This window comes from Podarcis gaigeae, assembly GCF_964106915.1.
Source record: "Podarcis gaigeae genome assembly, chromosome: 4".
NCBI classification, from domain to species: Eukaryota; Metazoa; Chordata; class Lepidosauria; order Squamata; family Lacertidae; genus Podarcis; species Podarcis gaigeae.
This window is the reverse complement of record NC_139677.1, coordinates 103286011-103313570: the sequence shown is the minus strand read 5'-3', so window position 1 is coordinate 103313570 and position 27560 is coordinate 103286011. Positions and strand designations below refer to the sequence as shown.

Here is a 27560-nt window from a genome sequence, read left to right as displayed (position 1 = left end):
TAGAAGGATGCTGGAATGAAATTATGTGGTTTTAGCAGTAATGTTATAAAGGAGTATATAAAAATGGATTGTTAACAGAATGTAAAGTTACAATATATTAAGATAAATTATTAAGATAAAAACAAAGATGGAAAGGATTTGCTGAATTAACTAATTGAACTAGAATACAAAAGAGGGAGGTGTGAGGAGGTCAAGGAAACAAGTAAATGAAAGATAAGATATGGAAAAAATGATTTGTTTTTAATTGTTTTTATTTTTCTGTATTTTGTATTTTTTGTTTTATTTTCTTTTATTTTTGTAATTTTGTTGAAATTTCAATAAATATTATTATTATTATTTTTAAAAAAGAAAGATAATAGTTCCATATAGTTTAAATCAGTGTTTTTCAACCACTGTTCCGCGGCACACTAGTGTGCCGCGAGATGTTGTCTGGTGTGCCGTGGGAAAAATTGAAAAATTCAAAAGATTTAAAAATAAAGTATTTTATAATTTTTCATATTTCTGTTTGCTTACTATTTCATAATAAAGTAATTATAAAATACTTTCTTTGTGTTTATTTGATTCCTATTCAAGAGAATTACTTTATATATAGTCAATATAGGCACAGAGTTAAATATTTTTAACATTTTCTAATGGTGGTGTGCCTCGTGATTTTTTTCATGAAACAAGTGTGCCTTTGCCCAAAAAAGGTTGAAAAACACTGGTTTAAATACGTGCTGCATGGAGAAATCTTTTTTTTTTTAATCTGTCCTGAATCTTCTAACATTCAGCTCCACATGCTCTAATGTTTGACTGCAAACCTATGCACAAAACTATTGGACTGTGTGGAACTTCCTTCTAAGGACACATGGAAAACATGCATGTTGTTAGTTTTAGAGTCAAATGGTTTATTATTTCATCTCAGGCATCCTCCATTGACGTGTTTGTTCCCCCGCTCATCTTATTTGCCTGCAGAAAGCGTTGTGCATTACTTAGACTATGCCCAGCCTTTATTGAGCATATGTTCTGATTTGCTTACAGGGTGGTTAAACAATGATCACTCATCCTACAATCATCCTGATTTGCTTGCGGTGTGTCCTGTTGAATGACTGGGCCAGTTATCTGTTGGAGTTCTTTAGTATGCGAGTAAGCATTGTATGGTTAGTAGCCTTTGTCTGTTGCAAACACACACACACACACACACACACACACACACACACGAGAGAGAGAGAGAGAGAGAGAGAGAGAGAGAGAGAGAGAGAGAGAGAAATTTGTTGTGTAAAAAATTAACTATGTTTAACTTGGTTATAAATGATCTCTAGACTAGCTGTTTAGGCTAGAAGTAGATAAGGCAAAGGCAATCAGGCCAATGGAACCTTTCGTGTGTTCCTGTCAAATGCATGTATACCTTTAAACCTTATACACAATAAAGCAGAGTTCCCAAACTTGGGTCTCCAACAGTTTATGGACTACAATTCCCATCATTCCTGACCACTAGTCCTACTAGCTAGGGATGATGCGGGTTGGTCCAAAAACAGATGAAGACCCCCCTTTAAAAGTTTCTTTCCAAAGTCCCCCTCTTCCCCTAGTATGGAAAAAGACCATGTTTGATAAGTTAAACATGGTTCACTTACAAACTCTCCAAAGGTCAGATTCATGTGCTTTTCCACACAGCATTCAGAAAAAGTTGCACAGGCAGTAAAACTTTGTTTAGGTACAAAGTGATGAAAGTTCTTAATTTATTGGTATAGGAACTCAGGAGTGGCTTGTGAGTGCATGCAGTTGAGCTGGAGCAACCACCTCAAACCTCTTCTTCACTGGAGCTGTGAGCTAGCTAACCACTGGGGGGGGAAACCCCTCTCAGGTTTACATATACTAAATTAAATTTGAACTTCTATGGAGAAAGGCTTGCTTTGAATTGCTGCTGGTTCCTTCTGGCTTACTACTGCCTTTCTGTAAGATTAAGTCTGAAGTGAGGATGGCGCAGAAGACCGCGTCTTATCATTGCAGTTCCTGAATCGTAAATTGACCTTAAAAGCAATCTTCCATTTCCATTTGAGGCCTGGTTCCTGCCTACAGGAGTCTGATAACTAGATCTTCCTGGCAAAGGCAAGGATTAGCACGCTGATCTTTTCTGGAACTAGTTGCAGATAAGGTGGTCCAGAAGCTAGTTGTTCTTCTCTGCAGGTCATGTATGAGATAAGAGCTTGTACCAGGGTTGGAGATCAGCTGCACTGATGCCATGATCCATACTAGATCTAGACTAGCACCTGCTGTTACACCTCTTCCTGAGCACCATTTCCCCATCAAGGAAATCCGAAACCACAAAATCCTTTCGGGAACTGTCGACCTGACTCCCCGGTTTACTCGCTTCTTTGCCGTTGCACTGCACAGCCTTCCCCCACTTGGTGTTGTAAACTACAACTCCCACACAAATGGGAGCATGGCCAAGCTGGCGGGGGAGGGGGATGGGAATTGTGGGCCAAGACATCTGGAGTGGAGGGTGGTCAGTGTGTGGTCACACACACACAAAAAGGTCTCTGCTAGTTTCTGGAAGGACTGCCTCCCAGTCTCTATTTTGCTTGGACTGAATATTCTTAGTTCATTTCTGTAAGTCCTGCCTCGCCAAAAACATCAATCCTGGCTACGCCCATGGTCCTAGGCCTCTGGGGGGATGTGGGGACCCTAAACGGCCTCAGTCCTGTATACCTGAAGGAGCATCTCCACCCCTATCGTTCTGCCCGGACACTGAGGTCCAGCTCCAAGGGCCTTCTGGTGGTTCCCTCGCTGCGAGAAGCCAAGTTACAGGGAACCAGGCAGAAGGCCTTCTCGGTGGTGGCACCCGCCCTGTGGAACACCCTCCCACCAGATGTCAAGGAAGGAAACAACTGTCTGACTTTTAGAAGACGTATGAAGGCAGCCCTGTTTAGGGAAGCTTTTAATGTTTGATGCATTACTGTATTTTAATATTTTGTTGGAAGCCGCCCAGAGTGGCTGGGGAAGCCCAGCCAGAAGGGCAGGGTATAATTAATTAATTTTATTTTTATTATTATTATTAGAGGGTGCCATTGTTCAAAACCTGAAAAGTTGCATGCAGTTAAAGAGACATTGGGTGCTTCTGGGCGGGGTTGTCAAAATAAAATAAAAAGCTGCGTAAGAATCACTGCTTATGAGCGATCGGTAAGAAAGCCATGGTGTAAAAAAACAAATATAAGCAACGGGACTTCTACAGCAGCAGGCGCTGAGGTCTGGGGGATGGAGGTAGCCCCTCTTTCCGTCTCTCCAGGTTTTTAGGACCCGGAGAAGCCCCTGGGCTCTGCTGCTTCTTGCATCAAGCCTGCGAAGTCTTCCTCTTTGCTTCTCCCTCTGCGTGGCAGCGAGAGAGCGATGCCCAGCCGCGCTCCCGGGAGCAGGTGTGCATGACAAGCCAAGTGTGTGTGTGACAGAGTCAGGCCGGCCACCGGGAGGGGGGGGGGACGGGCGCGCGCTCTCTGTATCTCTCTCTCTGTCTCTCGCTTGCAAAAGTCTCCCGGCTCCAGCGGCGGCCGCGCTCGGTCCTCAGCCGGCTGCTTCTGCAAGCCAGGCGTGGGGACAGGATGGTCCTGATCCTGCCGCACATTCTCATTGCTGCCCTTCACTTTTTCAGACGGGGCCAGCAGGTCTTCCTGAAGGCGGAGGAGGCGGCGGCCCGAGGCTCGGACACGCTACAGGTAGGTCGCTCTTTTCGGTTCCCCCCTTTTTTTCGGGGGTGGGGCAGGGTGGTCCCCAACGGTGGTGACTCTCTTCGCGTGCTCGGGGTGTCCGCCTTTTGCATGTTCTGGCGGCGCTCTGTACGTGGCCCGGTGAACTCTTGATTGCGGTTGAGGAACTCTGGTTGGCGACCGGCCAAGTTGGTCTCCCCACGACCCCCCCCCCCAAATTAACTCGTTTTACTGTGTTCTAAGCATAGCTGTCAACTTTTCCCTTTTCTTGCGAGGAATCCTATTCGGAATAAGGGAATGTCCCTTTCGAATGCCACTTCCATCCTTCCTTCCATCCAGCAACTCGCGGCTAACTTCGCAAATGACTTTGGGATGTCTCAAAAATATATTCCAAAGCATCTTAGCACTTGGAAACTCTCTGTGATTCCTGCATTGCAGGCGGTTTGAACGACCCCTTGCGGGGGGGGGGCTCCCTTCCAACTCTTTGATTCTTCCTAAGTGGACGCATGGCGCAAGCACAGTGAAGGTCATGCGTGGCATAAACAGAAAGCAACTCTTCTGAAGGCGATCCTTTGACCCCATCCCTAATAGATCATTTCGTAGCTGGCTGGGACAAAGGGTGGCGCTTGTTAACGCGGCCCCCAAAGCAGGGTTCATCCAGAGGCACTGCGAAGCTTTGACAGTTTTGTTGTCCCGCTAGCATATCAGCGCCCAAAGATTTGTTCTCAACTAAGCAAGGGGAAAGACCTCGGACTGCTGGTCCATCTCTGCCCGGTTGAGTTTTGAGTAGGGGGAGTGCGCTCTCTTGCTATTTCAGAAGCGAGCAAGTCCTGTTTGTAATTGACCAACAACATCCCCTCTCCTTCCTTCCTTCCTTCCTTCCTTCCTTCCTTCCTTCCTTCCTTCCTTCCTTCCCTTCCTCCCTCTGTTGGCTAAAACACCTTTTATTCACATTATTTATCCTTTCCCTCTCCTTTATGTCTTCTCCTTCCTACTCTCCCTCCCTCCCTCCCTCCCTCCCTCCCTCCCTCTCCTCTTATTGGACAGTCCATGGGGCTCCGTCGCCTCTTCTCCTTGCCTGATTTTCCCCTGCTTGAGTTTGTCAATGGAGGAGCTCTTTGCGCCGCGGGCAGGACCACCCCATGCATGCCCCCCCCCCTTTTCGCGGGGCACCGAGGCTGCCAGCCACGACCCTCGCGGCGGCTCGGCAGGGCCCGGGAGGCGCGTGGCGCGCTCCTGCCAGCCGCAGGCAGAGCAGGCTCGCTGCAATGCAGGCGTGCTCTGCACAGCACCGCTCCTGCGAGCAGAGCAGAGCAGAGCCCTGGAAGTCTCTGAAAGTTGCTGGCTGCTGTTGGAAAGCAGAGAAGCAGCTTCAGAGCATTGGCTTGGCCTCTGTATCTCCCTCTCCTCCTCTGCAAGCACCCAGAGGACTCTGCGGGCCACACACACACACACACACCATTCTTTTATTTCCAAGCACCTGCTTCTCTACCCGTCAGCACCCCAAAGCTGTGTGCATGATGGGTGGCAAATCTTTATTATTATTATTATTATTATTATTATTATTTTGATATCCCTCCCTTCCTCCTCCAAGGAGCTCAAGGTAGTGTACACGGTTCTCTCCCCTCCTCATTTAGTTCCCACAACGACCCTACAAGGTAGGTTAAGCTGAGAGGCAGGGACAGATAGCTCAACTGGTACAGCATGAGACCCCTTAATGTCAGGGTTGTGTATTCAAGTCCCACGTTGGGCGAAGTATGACTAGATGACCCTTGTGTGTCCCCTTCCAACTCTACAATTCTGTGATTCTATCACTGCCCCCCCCCCAAGGTCACACTCAGGAAACTTCATGGTTTTGAACCCTGGTTTCCCAAGTCATAATCTGACGCTCTAACCATTACGCCGCACTGGCTCTCCACAGGCAGCTCTGGGTCTTTAGAAACCCGCAGGCTGGTTCCTGGGGTGAATCGTCAAATTCTGTGATTCTGCATTGCTGGTGCAAAACTTTGGCCTTTCTTGAAAGCTGTTGTGTTGTGCGCAGGGAGTTGGCCATTTGGTCAGTAGTTAATTCTTACAGATAAGCTAACATCACCCTAAAGAGAGAACCCCATATTGGAAAGAGAAACACCGCTTTCTGTATGGTGTGGTTTAATTTTATTAAAGTTTATTCAATATTTTATTGAAGATGGCTTCCGTGCACTAGCTTCTCACTGGACTCTGTGGAAGAACATTTTGTGTTGATTTTTTCTTGCTGTGTGGCAGCACTTTGCATCTTGATTCCAATGTACTATTTTTTAATGCCGTCTCTGTACTTTGGAGGAGGGAGTGGACTGGCAATAATGTTATTATTTTCTTAGTTCTGTTATATCTGAATATCAATAAAATACAGGGTTTTTTATTATTTTAAATAAGGAATCATAACTGGGCCCTTTGACATGTGGGGTAGTGCATGCAAGTTTATTTTGGGTAGATTCCAGCAAGAATGCAAAGGCGTTGAATGCAAAGGCGTTCTACAACATTTGCCGGCAGAAGAGTTCTAGGAATCAAAAGCCATGCCTGCTTCTCATAAGAGTTGTAAAGGCTGTGGGAATGTTCAGGGATGCAGAAGACGATATATTGTCTGATTATAGCCTTTCCAACTTGTGTTAACAAGTTCACAATTTAGCAGAGTAACATTCCCCTTTTTAAACTTGCAGCGGATGCGTTTGCTCAGGCTCGCTAAAGCCTCTATAATAACTGTCCTGGTATTTCCCCCTTATTCCCTCATAAAAAGATAAGACATGATACAGTCTTCTTTAAAGTATAAAAAGGTTTACTCACACATCATTCTGTTCACAATAGGATCCCAGAAGGCAGACTTAGCTTAGATAAGTAACATACACCTGGAAACTATCTCATAAGGAGACAGTCCCTTTGTCCTCTCTTGGCTGGAAGCCAAGAGAGCATCTTAGGCTAAGCAGATGTTGCTTCTTTGACGAATGGAGTCAGAGAGAGATGGCGGCCTCCGCTCAGGTATTTTTTTACCTGCACAGGTGAGGCCACGCCCACCTCTGGTCACATGTAGAGGAAGTCTGTCCCAGCCCAGAAGGAAACAAGAAGTTTACCTCCTGGCTGGACAAACATTCCTCCCCATGTGTAAACATGTTCACTCTAGGAATGTTGTACTTGACTGCTCTTGTGTTTCACATCCCACATAGACTCATCTAGTCCAACCCCCTGTGATGCAGACAACAGTAACCAAGATGCTTGAGGGCTTGGCAGGTCCCATTTGCGAGCTTCCCACAGGCATCGGGATGGCCACAGTGAGGACTATTTGGCTGGTCCAGTGTCTCCAGGAAGCCCACAAGCAATAAATAACTCCTTGCCCTCTAAGAGGTGAAAGATTGCCCCTGAACCTGGGGATTCTACAAAGCTATAATTGATGATTACCATTGATATTCTCCTCCTCCTTTTCTCCATGAATTGGTGTAACAAACATTCTTTCCCACCCTCCTCAGCTAGCAGCCCTTGTCACGCCTTCTGAATTCCATAGATTAATTCATCTATCTATCTATCTATCTATCTATCTATCTATCTATCTATCTATCTATCTATCATCTATCTATCTATACACATACATTTTTATTGATTTTTTAACATATCAGTTCCAACAGTCATACAACACATCTTCTCATCTTATACAATATTTTAGACTTCCGTCAACACCTCTGATGATTTTCCATTCTTCGTCACTTATTCTGCATTTCTTAATTTCTATATTACATTTAATTATCCTTCACTAATAATTCTCTTCATAGTCTTTTTTGCAGTATTTCAAAAAATCTGCCTTACAAAACCTCTTGCAGTCCTGCTAGCATAATCTGTCCATCACAATTACTTTTCAAATAATTCATATATTTACTCCAGTCTTCTTAGAATCTCTGATCCCGCAGGTTTCAAATCCTTCCTGTTAATTTAATTTATCTAATTCTGCATAGTCCATCAACTTCATCCTCCATTCTTCTTTCGTCGGTAGTTCTTCTTGCTTCCATTTTTGTGCCAATAATATTCTCGCTGCTGTCATTGCATATGAAAACAATTTACAATCCTGTCTATTGATATCTCCTACAATGCCAAATAAAAATGCTTCTGGTTTCTTAATAAATGTATATTTCAACATCTTTTTCATCTCATTACATATCATTTCCCAGAAGTTTTTCCATAGATTAATTCAATGTTACATGAAGTCCCCATCAATGATATCAGGTGAACAAAGACCTAGAACACGTTTGTCTACTTTAGATCTCTTTTTGATGAGCACCTTCTGAACTAGACCTTATGACCACCAGCCAACTCAGTCCCTGTGATTTCTCCCTTCTGTGCTGCACATTTTCCTAGCACTTTTGAAAACATCTTTTCCCCATAGAATTGTAGAGTTGCAGGAGGTCTCCATGGGTCATCTAGGCCAGCCCCCTACAACACAGCTAAAGAACCCCTGGCAGATGGCCATCCAACCTCTGCTCAGAAACTTCGGACGAAGGAGAATCCACCTTCTGAGAGAGTCTGCTGTACTGTCAAACAGCTCTCACCCTCAGAAAGTTCTTCCCAATGTTGAGTCAGAATCTCCTTTCTTGTCATTTGAATTAATTGGTTCAAATCCTCCCTTCTGGAGTAGCCGAAAACAGGCTTGCTCCATCTTCCACACGACAGCTCTTTAGATGGCTATCATATCTCCTCTCAGCCTTCTCTTTCACAAACTAAATATGCGCAGTTCTCTCCACCATTCCTTATAAGGCTGGGTTTCCAAATCATTTTCAGTCTCCCTCCTCAGCACACCTTCCAGCTTGTCAATATTTTTTGAAAACATTCTGTGCTCATAACCTTTCCGTGCCGCAGAACTGGGTCTGGACTTTGTGTCCCCTTCACATGGAGCGAGACACCCCAGCTCCGCACCTCATCAATTCGTCCAGATGGCAATCGTTTGGCTTGAGGTTTCGAGGATGTTTGCGCCAACCTCAAATCGTGGGACTTGTCGTCCTCCACTGGCTCATCTCCAAAGAGGAGATAAGGATGTTCAGATGCTTCCGAAGGATTATTTGCCAGTGGAATAGACTGGCCTTGATAGCATCAAGGGGTACCTTGTCTGGAAGCAGGTGACATTCAGCAATGGTTTTTAAACATGCATTGGAGGTGTTTAAACAGAGGTTGGGTACCCACCTCTCAAGTATAATACTCCTACTCCTACTAACAACAACAACAATAGAATCCTGGAGTTGGAAGGGACTCTGAGGGTCATCTAGTCCAACCCCCTGCAATGCAGGATAAATAAATAAATAAATAATCAATCTGTACCCCACCCATCTTACTGGGTTTCCCCAGCCACTCTATAATATAAAAACACAACTAAACATCAAGCATTCAAAACTCCTCTATACTGGGCTGCCTTCATGTAATTGGTTATCTCCTTGCCATCTGATGGAAGGGCATTCTATAGGGCAGGTGCCACCACCGAGAAGGCCCTATGCCTGGTTCTCTGTAGCTTCACTTCTCACAGGGAGGGAACCGCCAGAAGGCCCTCGGAGCTGGACCTTCGTGTCCGGGCTGAACGATGGGGATGGAGACGCTCCTTCTGGTATACAGGATACTTTAGCTGCAATCCCGCCCTTGCAAGGGGTTGGACTAGATGACCTCTGAGGTCCCTTCCCATTCTACAGTTCTATGGTTCTTTGTTCCAGATCATTCTGCATGTGTGCATTGCTCATTCCTCCTCCTAAGGCATCAGAGCAGGCTGTAACATTATAGCACAACATTAAGAAGAGTTTAAAAGCCTTCTGCGTGCCCCAGACGTTGCATGATGAAGGTGCCAGGAAAGTTCTGCAGGAGGGAGTTCCTCAGCCTGGGCATCTTGTTGCCGCCCGTGAGAACAGGATGCTGGCACTGGCCTGATCCAGCAGCCTCTTTTTATGTCCTTATCCTTTCCAGCAAGCCATCCCCGTTGGCGGCACACAGCACCAGTAACAGAGAGCAATAAAGTCCGCTATCTGCTAGATGAGAGTAATTGACTTTGCCCTTGAAGGGTTGCTAAAGACTCCTAAAGCACGTTGCCAATTAAAAAAATGGCAAATTGCACCGGCGACATCCTCCTGTTGGCTGCGCCTCTCCGGTTTTATGGCAGGCAAATGTTCTGTTCCACAAAAGGAGTGCTATGCGCATGAGAGGAGGCAGCGCCAGTCAGCTGAGAAGGTCACCCGCCCGTGTGGCTTGTCGGCATCCAAGACTCACAGCAGCCCTGGAAGGCGGGCCCTGCCTGGTTGTCAGGAATTCCGTTCTATTCTGGCAACACGCTGCTCTCCTGCTGGGGAGAGTAACTGGAACCTCAGGAAGACAGCGGGGCTGGCAGGCAGGCGGTGGCAGCAGAGAGCGGAGGTGTTCTTGTTTGTTCTGCTTAATGGGATGTGTGGCTATTTTATTGCTCTTGGAGCTGGCCGAGGGGGCACGACTGGCAAGCTTTATCTGCGGAAAGCCAGGCTGAACAGACTCTGGAGGTTTCAAGAGGGACTGCTGGGGAAACCCACTGGTGTTTTGTTTTTTTTTTAAAAAAGATATTTATTAAAGTTTTAGAAGTACAAAAAAAGAACTCCAGAAAACATCCTTTTAAACAAGAAAAATAAAATACAAAAAGGAAAAAAGAGGAAAAAAAATACAACAAATCTTCCCATTACTTTCCTTTCATTAGCTTGTTTCCCTGACCTCCTCACACCTCCCTTTCTTGTATTCTAAGTCAATTATCCATTTCAGAAAATCCTTTCCCTCTTTTCAAATTTTTGTCCTGAGAATTTATCTTGATACTAATATAATTTTACTTTCCCTCCTTTCACCAATTAACAGTCTATTTTTCTTAAATCTTTGTTACATTTCTGCTAGAGTCACATAAATTCATTCCAACATCATTTTAAAACATTCATTGATCTTACAATACTTTTGTAAATAGTCTTTAAATTTCTTCCAATCTTCCTCCACCGTCTCTTCTCCCTGGTCTCGGATTCTGCCAGTCATTTCCGCCAGTTCCATATAGTCCAGGGAAACCCACTGTTTTCATGCAATATATTCTCACAGGTGGATTTTCCCAAGCAAACGTATTACAGTAGTACCTTGGGTTACAGACGCTTTAGCTTCCAGACTCTGCTAACTCAGAAATAGTACTTTGGGTTAAGAACTTTGCTTCAGGATGAGAACAGAAATCATGCAGCAGCAGTGGGAGGCCCCATTAGCTAAAGTGGTGCTTCAGGTTAAGAACAGTTTCAGGTTAAGAATGGACCTCCAGAACGAATTAAGTTCTTAACCCGAGGTACCACTGTAATTGGTATTTCATCCAGGATAAATGAAGACCATTCAAAGAGCCTCCTGGATTAGGCCAATGGGCAGCCTTGCTAGATCAGGTGATGGTTCACAGAATCATAGAACTGTGGAGTTGTAAGGGACACCAGGGGGACGCGGGTGGTGCTGTGGGTTAAACCACTGAGACTAGGGCTTGCCGATCAGAAGGTCGGCAGTTTGAATCTCCACGACGGGGTGAGCTCCCATTGCTCAGTCCCTGATCCTGCCAACCTAGCAGTTCGAAAGCACGTCAAAGTGCAAGTAGATAAATAGGTACCGCTCTGGTGGGAAGGTAAACCACGTTTCCGTGCGCTGCTCTGGTTCACCAGAAGTGGCTTAGTCATGCTGGCCACATGACCTGGAAGCTGTACGCCGGCTCCCTTGGCCAGTAAAGCGAGATGAGGGCCGCAACCTCTGCGACTGAACCTAACCGTCAGGGGACCCTTTACCTTTAAGGGACACCAAGGTTCATCTAGTCCAACCCCCTGCAATGCAGGACACTCAGTTAGATTCACCTAGCCCAGCATCCTGTTCTCCCAGTGGCCAGTCAGATACCTATATGGGAAACTGGCAAGCAGGTTTTGAGCACAAGAGCAACTCTCCCCCTCCTGTGGTTTCCAGCAACTGGTATTCAGAAGCAGCACACCCAATAGCGGTCTCCTCCTCCATGAAATTGTCCAATCCTCTTTTAAATCCATCCATGTTGGTGGCCATCATTGCCTCTTGTGGCAGGGAGTTCCACAGTTTGTTTATGTGCTGTGTGGAACACTTCCTTTTCTGTGTCCCGAATCTTTCAATGTTCAGCTTAATTGGAAGTCCATGAGTTCTAGTGCTATGAAGACAAAGGAAAACCTTTCGCTCTCCCTTCTTTTCTCAGCCATGCACAATCTTATAAACTTTTTTTTTAATATATAAAATTTATTTATATTTTTCGGGTTTATACATTTCACTCATTACAATCATTTTAACATTTCAAAACTTGACTTCCTCCCCCCTCTTTCTCCATTTCCTTAAATTTATTTTTAATATCTTCTGTACATCCAAATTAATTTAATTTGCTCATTTATTTATCTACTTTAAACAGTGGTGTAGCATGGGGGGTGCAGGGGGGGCTGGCCGCACCGGGCGCAACATCTGGGGGTTAGGGTTGGGGGCGCAAATCCACGGGTTAGGGGGCACAAATTACTTGCCTTCCCCCGGGTGCTGACAACCCATGCTACGCCACTGACTTTAAATATATACACTCTTATAAAATTGCAGGTTATTGCAATAATCCTGCCAATGTTCTTCCGGTAAGTTTCATCATTTCTGCATATTCCATAACTTTTTGTATCCATTCTTCCTTTGCTGGTACTTCTGCTTCTTTCCATTTTTGGGTGAGTAACATTCTTGCCACCTATACATGAATAAGTTTCTATACAGTTTAGGTAGTTCTGTCCCTATAATTCCCCAATGAAAAGCTTCTTCTTCTTCTTCTTCTTCTTCTTCTTCTTCTTCTTCTTCTTCTTCTTCTTCTTCTTCTTCTTCTTCTTCTTTGTTTTACACAAATGTTATTTTAAACATCCTTTTCAATTCATTCTATATCATTTCCCAGTAAGCTTTAATCTTACTACAAGACCTCCACATATGATAAAAAGAACCTTCTTTCTCTTTACATTTCCAACATATAAACTTCTATCAGGTTGCTTCCTTGCTTTCCTCTATATTAAAAACTCCCAAATGCTGCAACCTTTCTTCGCAGGGGAATCGCTCCCTCTCCTGGCTCATCTTGTTTGCTCTTCCCTGAAGCTTCTCCAACTTGATCTCAGCCGGGAGGCAAAGATTCCCATGCTTGGTTCTGGTGGTGTTTTGCTCACCATCCAGGGGGTCGTGCGCACACTGGGAGGCAGCATGGTGCCGCTCCTGTTGCTTCTAGTTTGGCAGGCAGAAAAAGCAATGCCGAGAGAGAGAGAGAGAGAGAGAGAGAGAGAGAGAGAGAGAGAGGTGTCAGATGAGCAGAGCTGGGCTATCCACTCTTAAATAAATGGCTTTGCACCCACTTTGAGAAGCGCTTTGTTAGCAGAGGGGCCTGGGAAGAGCCTTCTGAAAATCTCACATTTGTGATATTGACACACTCTTGTACCTGGAGCAACACAAGCTGGGTTATTGTAGGGTTACCAGATGTCCCCGTTTCCCTGGGTCAGTCCCCGGATTTGCGAATAAGTCCCCGGACAAATACCATCCCTGGAATGTCCCCGGATTTCATCTAATGTCCCCGGGAAACGCAGCGGCGGCAGTCTCAGCAGCCCGGAGGAGTTGGCTCTGGCTGGCTTCAGGAGCTGCTCACAAGTCCCCATGTGATGGTGGTGCAGGGGCTCCAAGATGCAGCTTCCGGGCTGCCTCACCTTCCCTGACCCCAGCAACTCAGCTTTGAAGGGAGGCTTCATGCTGCCTATCGGAGCAGCCTCCCAACTCCTACTTGCGTGCAAGCGGGGCGGGGATCTCTCAGCTGTGAAGGGAGGCTTCACGCTGCCTATCAGAGCTTGAGTGCAAGTAGGAGGGGGCAGGGATCTCTCATTTAGGCAACGGGAAGCCTCCCTTCCCAGCCGAGGAATCCCTGCCCTCTCCCGCTTGCACGCAAGTAGGAATGGGATTGGGGCTGCTCCGATGGGAAAGGAGGCATTGCGCTGCCCAAGTCTTGTTGTCATCCAGGCTCATGGAGAAAGGAGATAGAAGCCTCAGAGGAAGGGGAAACATGGTGGTTGAGGTCAAGGCGTTGGCCATCCCTCCGCCACTGCCATTGCTGCAGCATCAACATCACATACATACATACATACATACATTTAGTCCCCAGATTCATTGAAAAAAATCTGGTAACCTTAGGTTATTGACTTTGGACAGGTCTCTGAAAAAGGACAGGGTGGTAAGGTAGAAGATACATGGCAATGCTGAGATCACCATTTTTGGATTTCCTGATGTCCCGGGATGATGTTGACAGTGGAATAGGCTCCGTCGGAAAGTGGTGGAGTCTTTTTCCTTGGAGGCTTTCAAACAGAGGTGGGATGGGCATCTGTCAGGGATTCCTGTGCCGTGGTTCCTGCATCGCAGGGGGCTGGACTAGGTGACTCTTTTGACCAGATGACTACAGTGTGGTGTAGTGGTTAAGAGAGGTAGTCTCGTAATCTGGGGAACCGGGTTCGCGTCTCCGCTCCTCCACATGCAGCTGCTGGGTGACCTTGGGCCAGTCAAACTTCTTTGAAGTCTCTCAGCCCCACTCACCTCACAGAGTGATTGTGGTGGGGGAGGAAGGGAAAGGAGAATGTTAGCTGCTTCGGGTAGTGAAAGGCGGGATATCAAGTCCAAACAAACTCTTCTAATGTGTCAGAGGAGACATGGACCTAGACTAAACTGCTGGCCAAGCAGAAAGAGATGGGAAGAGGTTTTGCCCAGGCAGGTAAGAGAAGCTACAGCTAAGTCCTCCTACTGTCAGGGCACAAAGGGAGTGTTTCTTAGAGTTCTCTCTAGCAAACTTGCAGGAAAATTCTGCGAGCTTCAGCTCCCATCATGTGCATATGTAACATGGCATCATAGACTCATTCAGAATGGATGGGAGTATGGGTGAAATATTGAAGGCCCGAATGCAGACGATACCAGCAAGAAAGAGAAGTGAGAGGCATCTAAGAAAACCGGTGTGGCTGCCTAAGGAGCTTACAGACCAGCTGAGATTTAACAAGGGCTTGGAAGAAAGGAGGAAATAGCAAAACGTGAATTGAGAATATCTCACAAGGCTGAGAGGCTGTCACTGGCCCAAATTCACTGGCCACCTTGGCTGAGTAGGGATTTGAACCTAGATATTTTACACACATGCCATTTCATATAGATCTGCCCCTGACATTGCAGGGGACGGATAGCCAAGCCCCTGACCAACCTTGTGAGTGACCTTGCAGGGAGGGCGGTTTCCACTGACAGGGGCAGTGTTGAGGAATTAGTTGGTCTCATAGCATCAGGACAAGAAGATAATAAAAGCACCCTTTAAAGAGGCCTGGAGTGACCCCGAATTGTAGCATTGGGGGAGATGATAAGAGTCACTTCTCCCCCCAACTTTCTCTTGAAAGAGCATGCCTGATTTCATAAGGGTGTGTGTCTAAACTAGGCATCTCCAAACCCAGCCCTCCAGGTGTTTTGAGACTACAGTTACCATCACCCCTGACCACTGGTCCTGTTAGCTAGGGATGGTGGGAGTTGTAGTCCCCAAACATCTGGAGGGCCGAGTTTGCCTATGCCTGGTCTGAGCACAAGTTATGGGCAGGGACACCTTTCAGTGAACTAGATTTCTGTTGCAGCAAAATGATCTCCACTCATGTGTGCTCCCGTGGCAGTGAGTTCTGCAGGCTTATTCTGCGAAGAAGCATTTCAGACAAGTACCTGGAGAAGTATGCATTCCTGAATTTCAGAGGCTTGGGCTAGATGACCCCTGGGTACCTCCCAACTCTATGATGCAGGGAGTTGATGGTGAACTGATTTCAGGCAGTCAGGCCCCTCCCCTCCTATGCCGCAGAATTATTAGTACAGTGGTACCTCAGGTTAATGGGACGCGGGTGGCGCTGTGGGTAAAAGCCTCAGCGCCTAGGGCTTGCCGATCGAAAGGTCGGCGGTTCGAATCCCCGCGGCGGGGTGCGCTCCCGCTGCTCGGTCCCAGCGCCTGCCAACCTAGCAGTTCGAAAGCACCCTCGGGTGCAAGTAGATAAATAGGGACCGCTTACCAGCAGGAAGGTAAACGGCATTTCCGTGTGCTGCGCTGGCTCGCCAGATGCAGCTTTGTCACGCTGGCCACGTGACCCGGAAGTGTCTCCGGACAGCGCTGGCCCCTGGCCTCTTAAGTGAGATGGGCGCACAACCCCAGAGTCTGTCAAGACTGGCCCGCACGGGCAGGGGTACCTTTACCTTTACCTACCTTGGGTTAAGTACTTAATTCATTCCAGAGGTCCGTTCTTAACCTGAAACTGTTCTTAACCTGAAGCACCACTTTAGCTAATGGTGCCTCCTGCTGCCGCCGCGCCGCTGGAACACGATTTCTGTTCTCATCCTGAAGCAAAGTTCTTAACCCGAGGTACTATTTCTGGGTTAGCAGAGTCTGTAACCTGAAGTGTCTGTAACCTGAAGCGTATGTAATCCGAGGTACCACTGTATTGCATTTCTAGCCCACCTTTTCCTCTAGGGAGCTCAAGGTAGCGTAGGTGGGTCTCCTCTTCTCCCCCCTCCCCATTTAATCCCCACAACAACCCGAGAGATGCAGTGACTGGCCCTAGACCACCCAGGAATAGGGGACATGTAGAGATGAGGAGAATTTTCTGTGGGCTGCTAACTTTTGCTTCCAGAGTCAAGCCACAGAGCAGTCCCTGGCTGACATCTCGCCCTACAAAACCCCTGCCGCCATGTGCCTCTGTGAGAAGGGGCTGGTTGCACATAATGCAAGTCACTGATTTCATAGGAATAGAGGTAAGTGTCTTACATTGAATCAGAACACTGGTCAGTCTTGCTTGGTGTTGTCCACACAGACAGGCAGCAGCTCTCCAGGGTATCAGAGAAGGCTCTTTCCCTGTCCTATCTGGAGAGGCCAGTGGTGGAACTGAACTTGGGACCTTCCCCTTAACAACAACAACCACAACCACAACCACAACCACCACCACAACAACAACAGATTCTAGTCTCTGTGGTTCTACAAAAAAGAAAATAGAGTTGAATTGAGCAGGAGCTGCCTTGTTCTGAGTTATACCTGGGTAGCTCAATTGGCTGCGTGGTGCTGATAAATGCCGAGGTTGCAGGTTTGATCCCCGTATGGTAAAATCGCATAGTCCTGCATTGCAGAGGTTGGACTAGATGATCATGGGGACCCCTTCAAACTCTATGATTCTATGATATAGAGCCATGGTGTCCATCTAGTTCAGTAATGTCTACTCTGGCTGGCAGCAGGTTGTCCAGGGTTTCCCCGCCCTGCCTGGATATATTATTGAGACCTTCTGCATTCAAAGCAGCTGAGCCACAGCTCCTTCTGCAATATGAAAGAGAGCTTCAGTCTCACTTAGAGAGGCGGGTGGAGAGAAGCTGCGTTCTCGCTTTCTGTGCAGGAAAGCGCTCGTGGACCTTGCTTCCTAACTCACGCAAAAACCCAGGCTGGTCCTGGTGAACGAGGCTCCCGCGCGAGGCACGGCTGATGAGTTGGGGAGCGGGGGGGGGGGGGTTGGCTTGGCTCGGCGCCCCGTTCCTGCCTCCCTCGCCCGGGCGCACACACTCCTGCATCGTCCTCGCACAGAGAGAGGCAGCCGCGCGCTCTCGCGCCGAGGGAGAGCCGCCTTGCAGACCGCAGCGGTTCCAGCCGGAGCTTGGAGGAAATGGGCAGGACGAGACTCCCTCTTCCAGGGCAGCCGAGCTGAGCCCCGTCTCCCCGCAGCCTCAGCACCACTTTCCAGGGACCCAGCAGGCTGGCCGGATCGCAGGTGATGGGCTCCGGACATGGGCACCTTCTCCGAGAGTGTAAGGACCCGTTTTTACTCGATGCGCTTTGAGGGGCGCTCGGCTGCGCCTCCCAAACTCCCTGCCTCTCCAGCTTGCAACCCTGCCTCCCTCTTTTCCTTGTCCTAGTCTCTTATAGTTGCGATTCACATCCTTTTCGGGGAGAAGGAACGCCCGACTTTAGCTTGCTGTTCCCGAGAGGGCTCCAGAATTGCTTCCCGCCTGCCTTTCTGCTTTAGGGCTTTGTGCACGTGTGTAAGCGTAACAACTGTGCTCCGGTTGCGTGTGCGTTTTCCTGCTGGGGAAGTCGAGGTGACTGACTGAGCACTAGCGAGCATTACGGAGCATGGTGGGTGGCGAGGCTGAGCATTTCAGGACAGCCGGAGGAACATTTCCTCCTTGTCTTCTGGGAGCGAGAACGGCTGCTCCTTAGTGCTTGATCCGTCAGGGATCCCGGCAGATCCACCCACCTTAATCCTCACTCTGCCCTGCCAGGGCATATTCCCGCTGTTGCCCCCAGATCTCTCCGATTCCGCGTGGGCATCACAGCGAAACACCCCCTATGCCTAAAACAGGAAAATAACTGTTCACCGTTGGCCCTGAGATTCTCTGAAAATGATTCTGAGCGTAAAAGTTTTTGGACTTGGGTGTTCCCTTCCTTCCTGTTCTGCGCTGCTTTTCAGGTTGGGGATGAAACGTCTGCCGGGGAGACCTCCTCCTAGAGGCCTCTTTTATTGTACGGTTGTCATGATTTGCGCCCTTGATGGTATCAGGGAGGTTAGACGCAATCCCACTTTAATTCTGTTTGAGCTTGCAAAAGTTTCAGGGTGGGTGTACTGCGACTTTTCCAAACTGGGGCACTTCCCGTTGAAACCCTGTAACGTTTTAGACTGCTAATGTGGGCGGTTGTGGTTTTATTTATTTATTTATTGGAGGGGGGGGTGTTTATTTGTTCCATTCCCATTGTTGTGCTCTGGCACCAGCATGTTACAGTCATTAGTGTGTGTGACTAGCATTAGGGAGATTAGGGTACTCAACCCCACTCAGCCATGAAGCCAGAGCTGTCAATGTTTTCCTTTTTTAAGGGAAATTCCCTTATTCCAAATAGGATTCCCCACAAGAAAAGGGGAAAGTTGACAGCTATGCATGAAGCCCACCAAGTGACTTTGAGCCCGTCCCCATCTCTCTGCCCAGCCTCCCTCACAGGGCTGTTGTGAGGTTACCATGGAGAGGGGGAGAGAATTGCGCTTGTGCCTCCTCAAGCTCTTTGGAGCAGCATGTGGCTCAGTCCTGTTTTCTGAAAAATGGTCTGATCGCTGGAGCATCTTGGCACAAATGCCATCCCTTCTGCTCTCTGCCTGCAGCAGCAGCCTGTGGGTGATGTGATTTGATGGGCGGAAGCCATGCTGGCTGTGGATCTCTTCCAGTTCCCTGATTTTCTGACCGGAGTCCGTTCCAGACCAAGATTGTGTGATTCTGGCAGAGATGTTCATTTGCTGCAACGTATACATGCAACGTGCTTTTGGTCAGTGCTGGCGAGGTGCAAGGTTAAGAGGAAGCAGCTCTGTAGCAGCTGTAGGCTTCCAAGGCAGCCTTTGACAACCTGTTGCAAGTCGTAGTCAGTGGCGTAGCGTGGGTTGTCAGCACTCGGGGCAAGGCAAGTAATTTGTGCCCCCTAACCCGTGGATTTGCGCCCCCTAACCCTAACCCCCAGATGTTGCGCCCAGTGCGGCCAGCCCCCTCTGCACCCCCCACGCTACGCCACTGGTCGTAGTCCGAAAGATCTGGAATCTGGAGGGCGCCGGGTTGGCAAAGCCTGGCTTAAGCGGACATGTGTATCATTATGAATGAGCAACTGTCAATCACCGGTGGGGAACATTCGTCATACTTGTGGGAGGGCTGGGTGCAAAAGTAGGAAGAGTGACAGCTGTCACTCTCACCTTTGTACAGCTGCCATTTCAGCCATACAGATGGGCCATAGCTCAGAGGAGGTCCCCAACGGTATCTCCAGGTAGGGTTGGCAAAGAATGTTGCCTGAACTCCTGGAACTTTCACTGCCAGTCAGGGTAGACCAGGGCTTCCCCAACTCCAGCTGATTTTGAACTCCAGCTCCCATCATCCCTGATCCCTGGTCCTGGTAGCCAGGGATGTTGGGAGTGGTAGCCCCAAAACAGCTGGAGACAGTGGCTTAGCGTGGGTTGCCAGCACCCGGAGCAAGGCAAGGATATTCAGCACTGCCTGTTGATAGGGTGGAAGGAAGGGGGCGATAGCTCAGCGACTGACCTGAGTGGCAGCCGAGGTGCCCCATGAGCATGGAGGAGAGTGGGATGGGAGATTGCTCAGAGTGATTACCTTTCTAAAGCCTGTGCAGAGGGGAACCTAGCAAAGCGGCCGTCACTCAAATTCATTCCTTCATCTGCCCACGCGATCGTCAGGAGATTTTCTCTGTGCTATTTTTTATTCCTACTTTTTTGTCTTTTGAAATTTTGTACCCCTAAGAATTTTGCGCCCAGGGGAACCGCCCCGTGGCCTCCCGGCCCCCATGCTATGCCACTGGCTCGAGACCCAAGTATGAGAAACTCTAGGAAATATGAGCTCGGTGAGCCGATGGTCTGGCTCTGTAAAACACAGTTTCCTATGCGCACGTAAGGGGCAGAGGTTTCTACACATCCCTGGTTCTGCATTTATGAAACCAGGAGGCATACTTCAATCCAATGGGGTTGGGGTGGGATGGGGCAGTTGCCTGGAAGAAGGGATGTGGTTTGGTTTAGGGAGAGTCCTGTAGAGAGACCTGGATGGTCCACGCCCTGTTATCACATCATGGCATTTACCCCACCACTGTTTTATAGATGCCAGAAACAGAGAAATGCCACGACTGAGCTGGTTTTTAGAGGTCCCCCCGGTTTAGCTTGCTGGTGACTGTGTTTCTTGTCTACGCCGTTTGGTGTCATAACCTGGCCTGCAATCTGAGGGTGGAAATAGGTGTGCATAATAAAAATAAATCGATAAATAATCTGACTGCAATCTTAAACAATACTAGAAGCTGTTGGAGACGCCAAACCTCCAAGGGACTCGGCTACTGAAAGGACACTCCTTTTGGTCTGAGGTTTGTGTTTGTGGAGTTGTGGACCAAGTCAAGGGGTGTGGGGACATGACTTTTTTCTGGGGGGTAGGACGGTGGCTGTGGAAAAGGGTTTACAGCTCGTCTTCTCGCTCCCCCACCCTCCCCAATCTCTCATCGCTTCTGCGCTTGACATTTAAAGAAAAGCTTCGAGGCTTCTTAAACATGTTCTTGTGTGATAACTATAGTGAGAAACGATGGCATTAAACCCTGGTTTCTTTTTGACCTTTCATGGGGGTTTTTTAAGGGAGCCTGGGTGGTTTGCTGATGTCTGCCACATGAAACACACCCAGGGCTACTTCAGACTGATTTATTCAGTATTTATCCTGATTTGCTTACTTTGTTGTCAGACTATTAGCTGATGTCCAGACTTTATTGACCATTCATTCCACAAAAACATAAGAAGGGGCTGCTGCTGGCTGAGGTCAACCACCCAGCTAGTCCATCATCCTGTTCTTACAGTGGCCAACCAACTGCCCATTGTGGGAAACCTCAATCAGGATCTGAGAGCAGGTGCCCTCTCCCTTCCTGTGGTTTCCAGCAACTGTGACCCATAAGCTTTGCTGACCCCAACTGTGGAGGCAGCCCAAAGCCATCCTGGCTAGTAGCCTTCGACAGCCCTCTCCTTCTCTATCAATTTGTCTGATCCTCTTTTAGAACCATCCAGGTTAGTGGCCCTCACCCTCCAGTGGGAGGGAGTTCCATAGGTCAACTGTCTGCTGAGTGAAGTCTTGTCAGTCTTTTGAGGTGCAATGATGCCATGCAGCTGCCCCTTTCTTCAGAACCACCCTTGGATAGCCTGTGGCTGAAGAAGCCAACATGGCGCCCTCTGGAGCTTATGGGACTGCAAGTCCCATCATCCTTGACCCTGCTGCCTGGGGCTGATGGGAGTTGGAGTCATTCAGTGTCTTTTTTTTTTTTTAAAAAAAAATGCTATTTATTGGTGTTTCATTTAATGCAAACAGAATACAGTAAAATTCAACAGTCATTTGAACTCTGGCGAGCATTGACTTCCTTCCCTCCCTTCAACAGGTTTTCTTATGTCAGTTACTTTTCCACAGTTTCTTATTGTATCCAAACCTATCGACATTGTAGGATTTATTTCAGTCCTGCCAGAGTCTTCATATTTCTACAGTTCTTATTTATGTATTCCATAAATTTACTCCAATCTTTTTGGAATTTTGTTTCCTCCTGATTTCGGGTCCTGTAGGTCAGTTTTGCTAGTTCTGCATAGTCAACCATCTTTGTCTGCCACTCCTCTATTGTTGGTAATTCTGGTACTTTCCATTTTTGGGCTAACAAAGTTCTGGCAGCAGTCGTAGCATACATAAATAACCTTTGGTCTGCTTTTTTTTATTTCCTCTCACATCAAGTGTATTTAAATATCTTTTTCAATTCATTATAAATCTGTTCCCAAAGTCCTTCAGTGTCTTGATGCCAGCTTCATGCCAGCTACCCTCTGGGGCAGAGGTGGGTGCTTATCATTGGGGCATCTGGTTGGCCCCTGTGAGAACAGGGTGCTGACCTAGGTGGGCTGATCCAGCGGGCTCTTCTCATATTCATGCTGCCTGTGGGAATGTTCAGGGAGGCAGGAGAGGATATATTGTTTAATTATATCCTTCCCAACCTGTGTTAACAAGTTCTAAAATTTAGCAGAGTAACATTCGCCTTTTAAACTTGTACCAGTGGATAACGTCTTTGCCAGGCTTGTTTAAGCCTCTAAAATAAGTTTCTTGGTCAATTCCCCTTTATTCCCTCATAAAAGATTAGACACGGCACAGTCTTGTATAAAAGAGTTTACTCACACACATTCTGTTCACAGATGGATCCCAGAAGCCAGACTTAAGTTACAAAGTATATACACCTGGAATCTGTCCCATGAGGAGATAGTTCCTTTGTCCTCTCAGGGTAAGAAGATGTTGCTTCTTTGAACAGTGGAGTCAGAGAGAGAGATGGCAGCCTCCCCTGTGCTATTTTGTTACCTGCACAGGTGAGGTCACGCACACCTCTGGTCACATGTAGAGGAGGTCTGTCCCAACCCAGGAGGAAACAGGAAGTTCTGACTGGCTGGTCCAGACATCCCCTTTTTATGTCCACTCTAGGAATGTTCTATTTGACTGCTCTGTGTTTCACATCCCACACTGCCAAGGACCGGAGTCGGCCTTCCTCAGAGGTGCGAAGTGTGATCCTCAGATGCACATTGTGTGAGGGTGGGGTGGAATTGCAAGCCGTATGGTCAGAGCAGAGGCAAATGAAATGCAAAATTTGCAGGCGCTGAGTGTTTGAGCGTGAGGATCTCGCACTTCCTGTTTCCCTGCTTCTCTGCAACACTCATTGCAGAATTTCTTCGTTTTCCCTGCCAGGAAGAGGCAGAAGCTGCCGCCTCTTCCTGCGACAGGAGAAATTAGAGTTCCCCATTGAATCTTGCAGAGAAGCCTGCGAGCTGCTTGTTCTCTGCTCTTGAAAATAAGCAGCAGGGCCTAGGAGTTAGCATAGGACCTTCCCCAACCTGGTGCCCTCTGGGTGAGTTGGACTGCAACTCAGAGAAGTCCCAGTTAGCAGAGGCCAGAGAGATGCTTTGGACTACAACTCCCATCAGCGTGCTGGCTGGGGCTGATGGGAGTTGTAGTCCAAAAGATCCTGAGGGCAACAGCTTGGGGAACGCTGAATGAGCACATTGCACGTGTTCTGGGGTGACTAGTGACCAAACGTCCAGTGGAAATGCCACTCTTAACATCTCTCCAGCCCAACTGCTGATTCTTCACCATATCACGAGGATTTCGTTGTGACCTCCAGTCTCTTACAAAAGTAACTTCCTAGTCCTCATGAATAGGGAGAAAACCCTGTTTTATTGCAAGAGAATCAAGTCCCCAGGGTTCATTTGTGTTTTCGGGACTTCTCATGTATAAGTACCTTGTAATCCTTACAGCAATGGGGCGTAGGTCAGTCAGATGATCTCCCCATATTTCAGAGTTGCCAAAGCTTGAAAAGAAAAGGGCTTTCTGATGGCCATTCAGGGAGCCTACGGCAGAGGAGACATTGAAACTGGGGACCTCCTGGTTTCTTGTTTAACCTGTTCCCCCTTCTTCCCTTCTGTGCCAGCTCTGCAATGTTCTAAATCTCCACTCATTAAAAAATCCCAACAGAATTTATTTTAGAAAGATAAATATCCACCGCAACCTCTCTCCTGCAAATAAATTGATCCAGCAACACAAAAAGATGGCCAATCTCCAGAGGCCTCCAGTCTCTACAATGGGGAATTCCAGATATTCTTGGACCCCCACCATACAGCTGGAGGGAAATGTTTTCGGCCTGGGGGCATATTATCTCATGGGCTATCTTCTAGGGGGCATGAACCAGTCAGGGCAAGAGGCGAAAGTGGGTACAGCAGTACCAGAGCCTACACACTGGCTCCCAGTACGTTTCCAAGCACAATTCAAAGTGTTGGTGCTGACCTTGAAAGTCCTTAACGGCCTCGGTCCAGTAGACCTGAAGGAGCAACTCCATCTCCATCATTCTGCCCAGACACTGAGGTCCAGCTCCGAGGGCCTTCTGGTGGTTCCCTCCCTGCGAGAAGTGAGGCTACAGGGAACCGGGCAGAGGGCCTTCTCGGTGGTGGTGCCCACCCTGTGGAACGCCCTCCCATCAGATGTCAAGGAAAGAAACAACTATGTGACTTTCAGAAGATTTCTGAAGGCAGCCCTCTTCAGGGAAGTTTTTAATGTGTGACATTTTGATGTATTTTTAATCTTTTGTTGGAAGCCGCCCAGAGTGGCTGGGGAAGCTCAGCCAGATGGGCGGGGTATAAATTATTATTATTATTATTATTATTATTATTATTATTATGCCTTTTGTACAATACAGTGGTACCTCAGTTTAAGTACTTAATCCGTTCCGGAGGTCTGTACTTAACCTGAGACTGTTCTTAACCTGAAGCACCACTTTAGCTAATGGGGCCTCCTGCTGCTGCCACGCCGCCGGAGCACGATTTCTTTTCTCATTCTGAAGCAAAGTTCTTAACCTGAAGCACTATTTCTGGGTTAGCGGAAGCACTATTTCTGGGTTAGCGGAGTCTGTAACCTGAAGTGTATGTAACCCGAGGTACCACTGTACAGTGCATTCACAAGCATGCAAAGGTCAGAGGTCTCTCCCCTACAGAGACTCCTCTCCCCACACAGGCAGGCAAGATGCAGAAATGCAGTCCAAGGATGTAATCTGGCCAAGCCAGAGCAATCCAGCGGGAAGGGGGGGCCCTGGAGAGGGGGGCATGGCCAGAATCCAAAGGGCCTCATAGACCGGTCTAGAGGGCCACATTTGCCTCCCAGGTGTTTTTTTTGACTTCACCCCTCGAGGTGCACTCCATTGCCCCATTAAGACAATGCCTCTTATTGCCCTGGGTAGCTCAGTTGCTTACAGCGGGGTGCTGATAATGTCAAGGTTTGAAGGTTCAATATGGGGCAGCTGCATATTCCCGCATTGCAGGGGGTGGGCTGGATGATCTTCAGGGTCCCCTTCCAACTCTACGATTCTGTATTCTAGGCCAGATGAATGCCAACAAGAACCTTAGGGAGAGCAGACTGGGGTTTAAGGAAAGGGCCTTAGAAGCACCGCAACGCTTTTATTCTCTGCCTTTTAATAGATTTGCTTTTAATATTGTTTCAATTCTATTCAAATTTAATCACCTTTGTAACGACTTCCCTGTTTTTAGCTTTTTGTATTTTCCCTGCATTGTTTTAATGTCTTTAAGCTGCCTCGGGTCTGGGGGAAAGTCAGGATATAAACAAAGGTAACAGGAACTCTCATTGCCCTGGACCGCTGGCCATGCTGGCCCGCGCAGATGGGAGGTTGCTACCTCTGGCTATCCCCAACAACTGGAGCATATCCTAGAAGCCATCCATGGGTTAGGAGGGATCTGGTTTTGCTCAGAGGGTTCTCTCTCCTTTGCACTTGCTAAGGGAGTCATTTCTTACCTACTTTGGGGCCTTAATTTTGGAGACCGCCAGTCGAAAACTCAGCAGGAAGTCATGCTATAATGGGACGGATCTCTCTCTCTCTCTCTCTCTCTCTCCCCCTTCCCCTCCTTCTCTCAGCAGCCCAGGACTTTAGTCTCTTCAGCCACTGGCTAGAAGCGAGATCTCTCGGCTTGCAGCTCAATGCAATTATCCACTGTCAGTGACACTCCGATAAATCACACCCTAATTGATATGTGTTAGCAGCCTGCCTAAATGGGAAATAATCTGATTGCGAGTCCCTGGTGCTGCTGCTGCAGTTTCTTTCTTGTTTCCAAGCCAGGAGAGCACAGAAAGAGCGGGAGCATGTCAAAAGGACAAAGGGAAGGACCAACTGACCACCACCTTCTCTTTTTGTTCTAGAGCAGTGATGGCCAAACTCGGCCCTCCAGCTATTTTGGGACTACAGTTCCCACCATCCCTGACCACTGGTCCTGTTAGCTAGGGATGATGGGAGTCGTAGTCCCAAAATAGCTGGAGGGCCGAGTTTGCCCATCGCTGTTCTAGAGGTTAGCCGTAAGCCACACCCACCTAGAAGGGGCAGAGATGTAAATCGCTCTGAGCGGCAGCCAGACATCCTGTATCTGAAACTTCCAAAGGTTTAGCAGATTCTGAACGGCTGCCTTTCCCAAAGAAGACGTTCCTTTCATTTCACTTTTAGGGAAGTTTCTAAATGTTTGGTGTTTTATCGTGTTTTTAATACTCTGTTGGGAGCTGCAGAGAGTGGCTATGGAAACCAAGCCAGATGGGTGGAGTATGTATGCATGTATGTATAAATAAATTAATAATAATAATAATAATAATAATAATAATAATTAGAACTAGAATTTGTATGCCGCCTTTCTATATGGAGAGCCAGTGTGGTGTAGTGGTTAAGAGCGGTGGACTCGTAATCTGGGGAACTGGGTTCGCGTCTCCGCTCCTCTACCTGCAACTGCTGGGTGACCTTGGGCCAGTCCCACTTCTCTGAAGTCTCTCAGCCCCACTCACCTCACAGAGTGATTGTTGTGGGGGAGGAAGGGAAAGGAGAATGTGAGCCGCTTTGAGACTCCTTCGGGTAGTGATAAAGCGGGAATTCAAATCCAAACTCTTCTATATTACTATGCACAAGGCAGCTTACAAAGCTGAAGAAACAACAAAATAGACAGCAAAAGTCACACTCTTCAAAACAATCTGACCCAATACAAAAAGACACATTAACTTCAAAATAAACAACTTAATCCATCAGGATGTAATAGTAAACAGTAAAATTAGACATCAGCAAATAATATTTAAGCAGTTTACAGTGATACCTCGGGTTAAGAACGTAATTTGTTCTGAAGGTCTGTTCTTAACATGAAACTGTTCTTAACCTAAGGTACCACTTTAGCTAATGGAGCCTCCTGCTGCCTCCGTGCCGTGCGATTTCTGTTCTCGTCCTGAAGCAAAGTTCTTAACCCGAGGTACTACGTCTGGGTTAGCGGAGTCTGTAACCTGAAGTGTCTGTAACCCGGTACCACTATATATAAATAATTACTAAAGTATAATCAATAAAAACAATATCCCGTCACAGTGCATAAAATACCACAAAGCATCCAAAACCATGTGGAAGGATCAAATTGAGAAACAAGGACACACAACTTATAAAAATATTTTTTAAAAATATCCCTGAACTGCTTCTACTGTTTCCAAAGCTGTGGTCTGGGAAAGACCCCTGAGGCTGGAGGGTGGGGCAGGGCAGGTGGGAAAAGCTATTGCCTGATGGACAGCAGAAAGTCAACCTCCCCCCTCATGTTTTGCACTATATTTCCCATCATCCCTGTTCCAGCGTGGCCATACTCCCAGGGGCAGATAGATGGGAGTTGTAGTTCAAGATCATTGGAGGGCACCAGGTCGAGGAAGGATGGTCTGCGGTGACTTCCT

The 27560-nt window shown here is 47.6% G+C and overlaps 1 protein-coding gene across 4 annotated transcripts in view; it reads left to right on the top strand.

Moving 5' to 3' along the window:
* PDE2A (phosphodiesterase 2A) overlaps positions 1–27560 on the top strand; it is a 374843-nt gene that overhangs the window by 108957 nt on the left and 238326 nt on the right. Inside the window, exons 1-2 of one of the 4 annotated variants that reach the window (XM_083736326.1) lie at positions 3287–3392; positions 3626–3689. In XM_083736326.1, the coding sequence (XP_083592452.1) occupies positions 3367–3392; positions 3626–3689 (90 nt within the window). In that variant the 5' untranslated portion in view covers positions 3287–3366. Of the gene's footprint in view, positions 1–3286; positions 3393–3625; positions 3690–17074; positions 17550–27560 lie in introns of those variants that run through there. The other 3 variants (XM_083736325.1, XM_083736327.1, XM_083736328.1) reach the window with 3 other exon arrangements.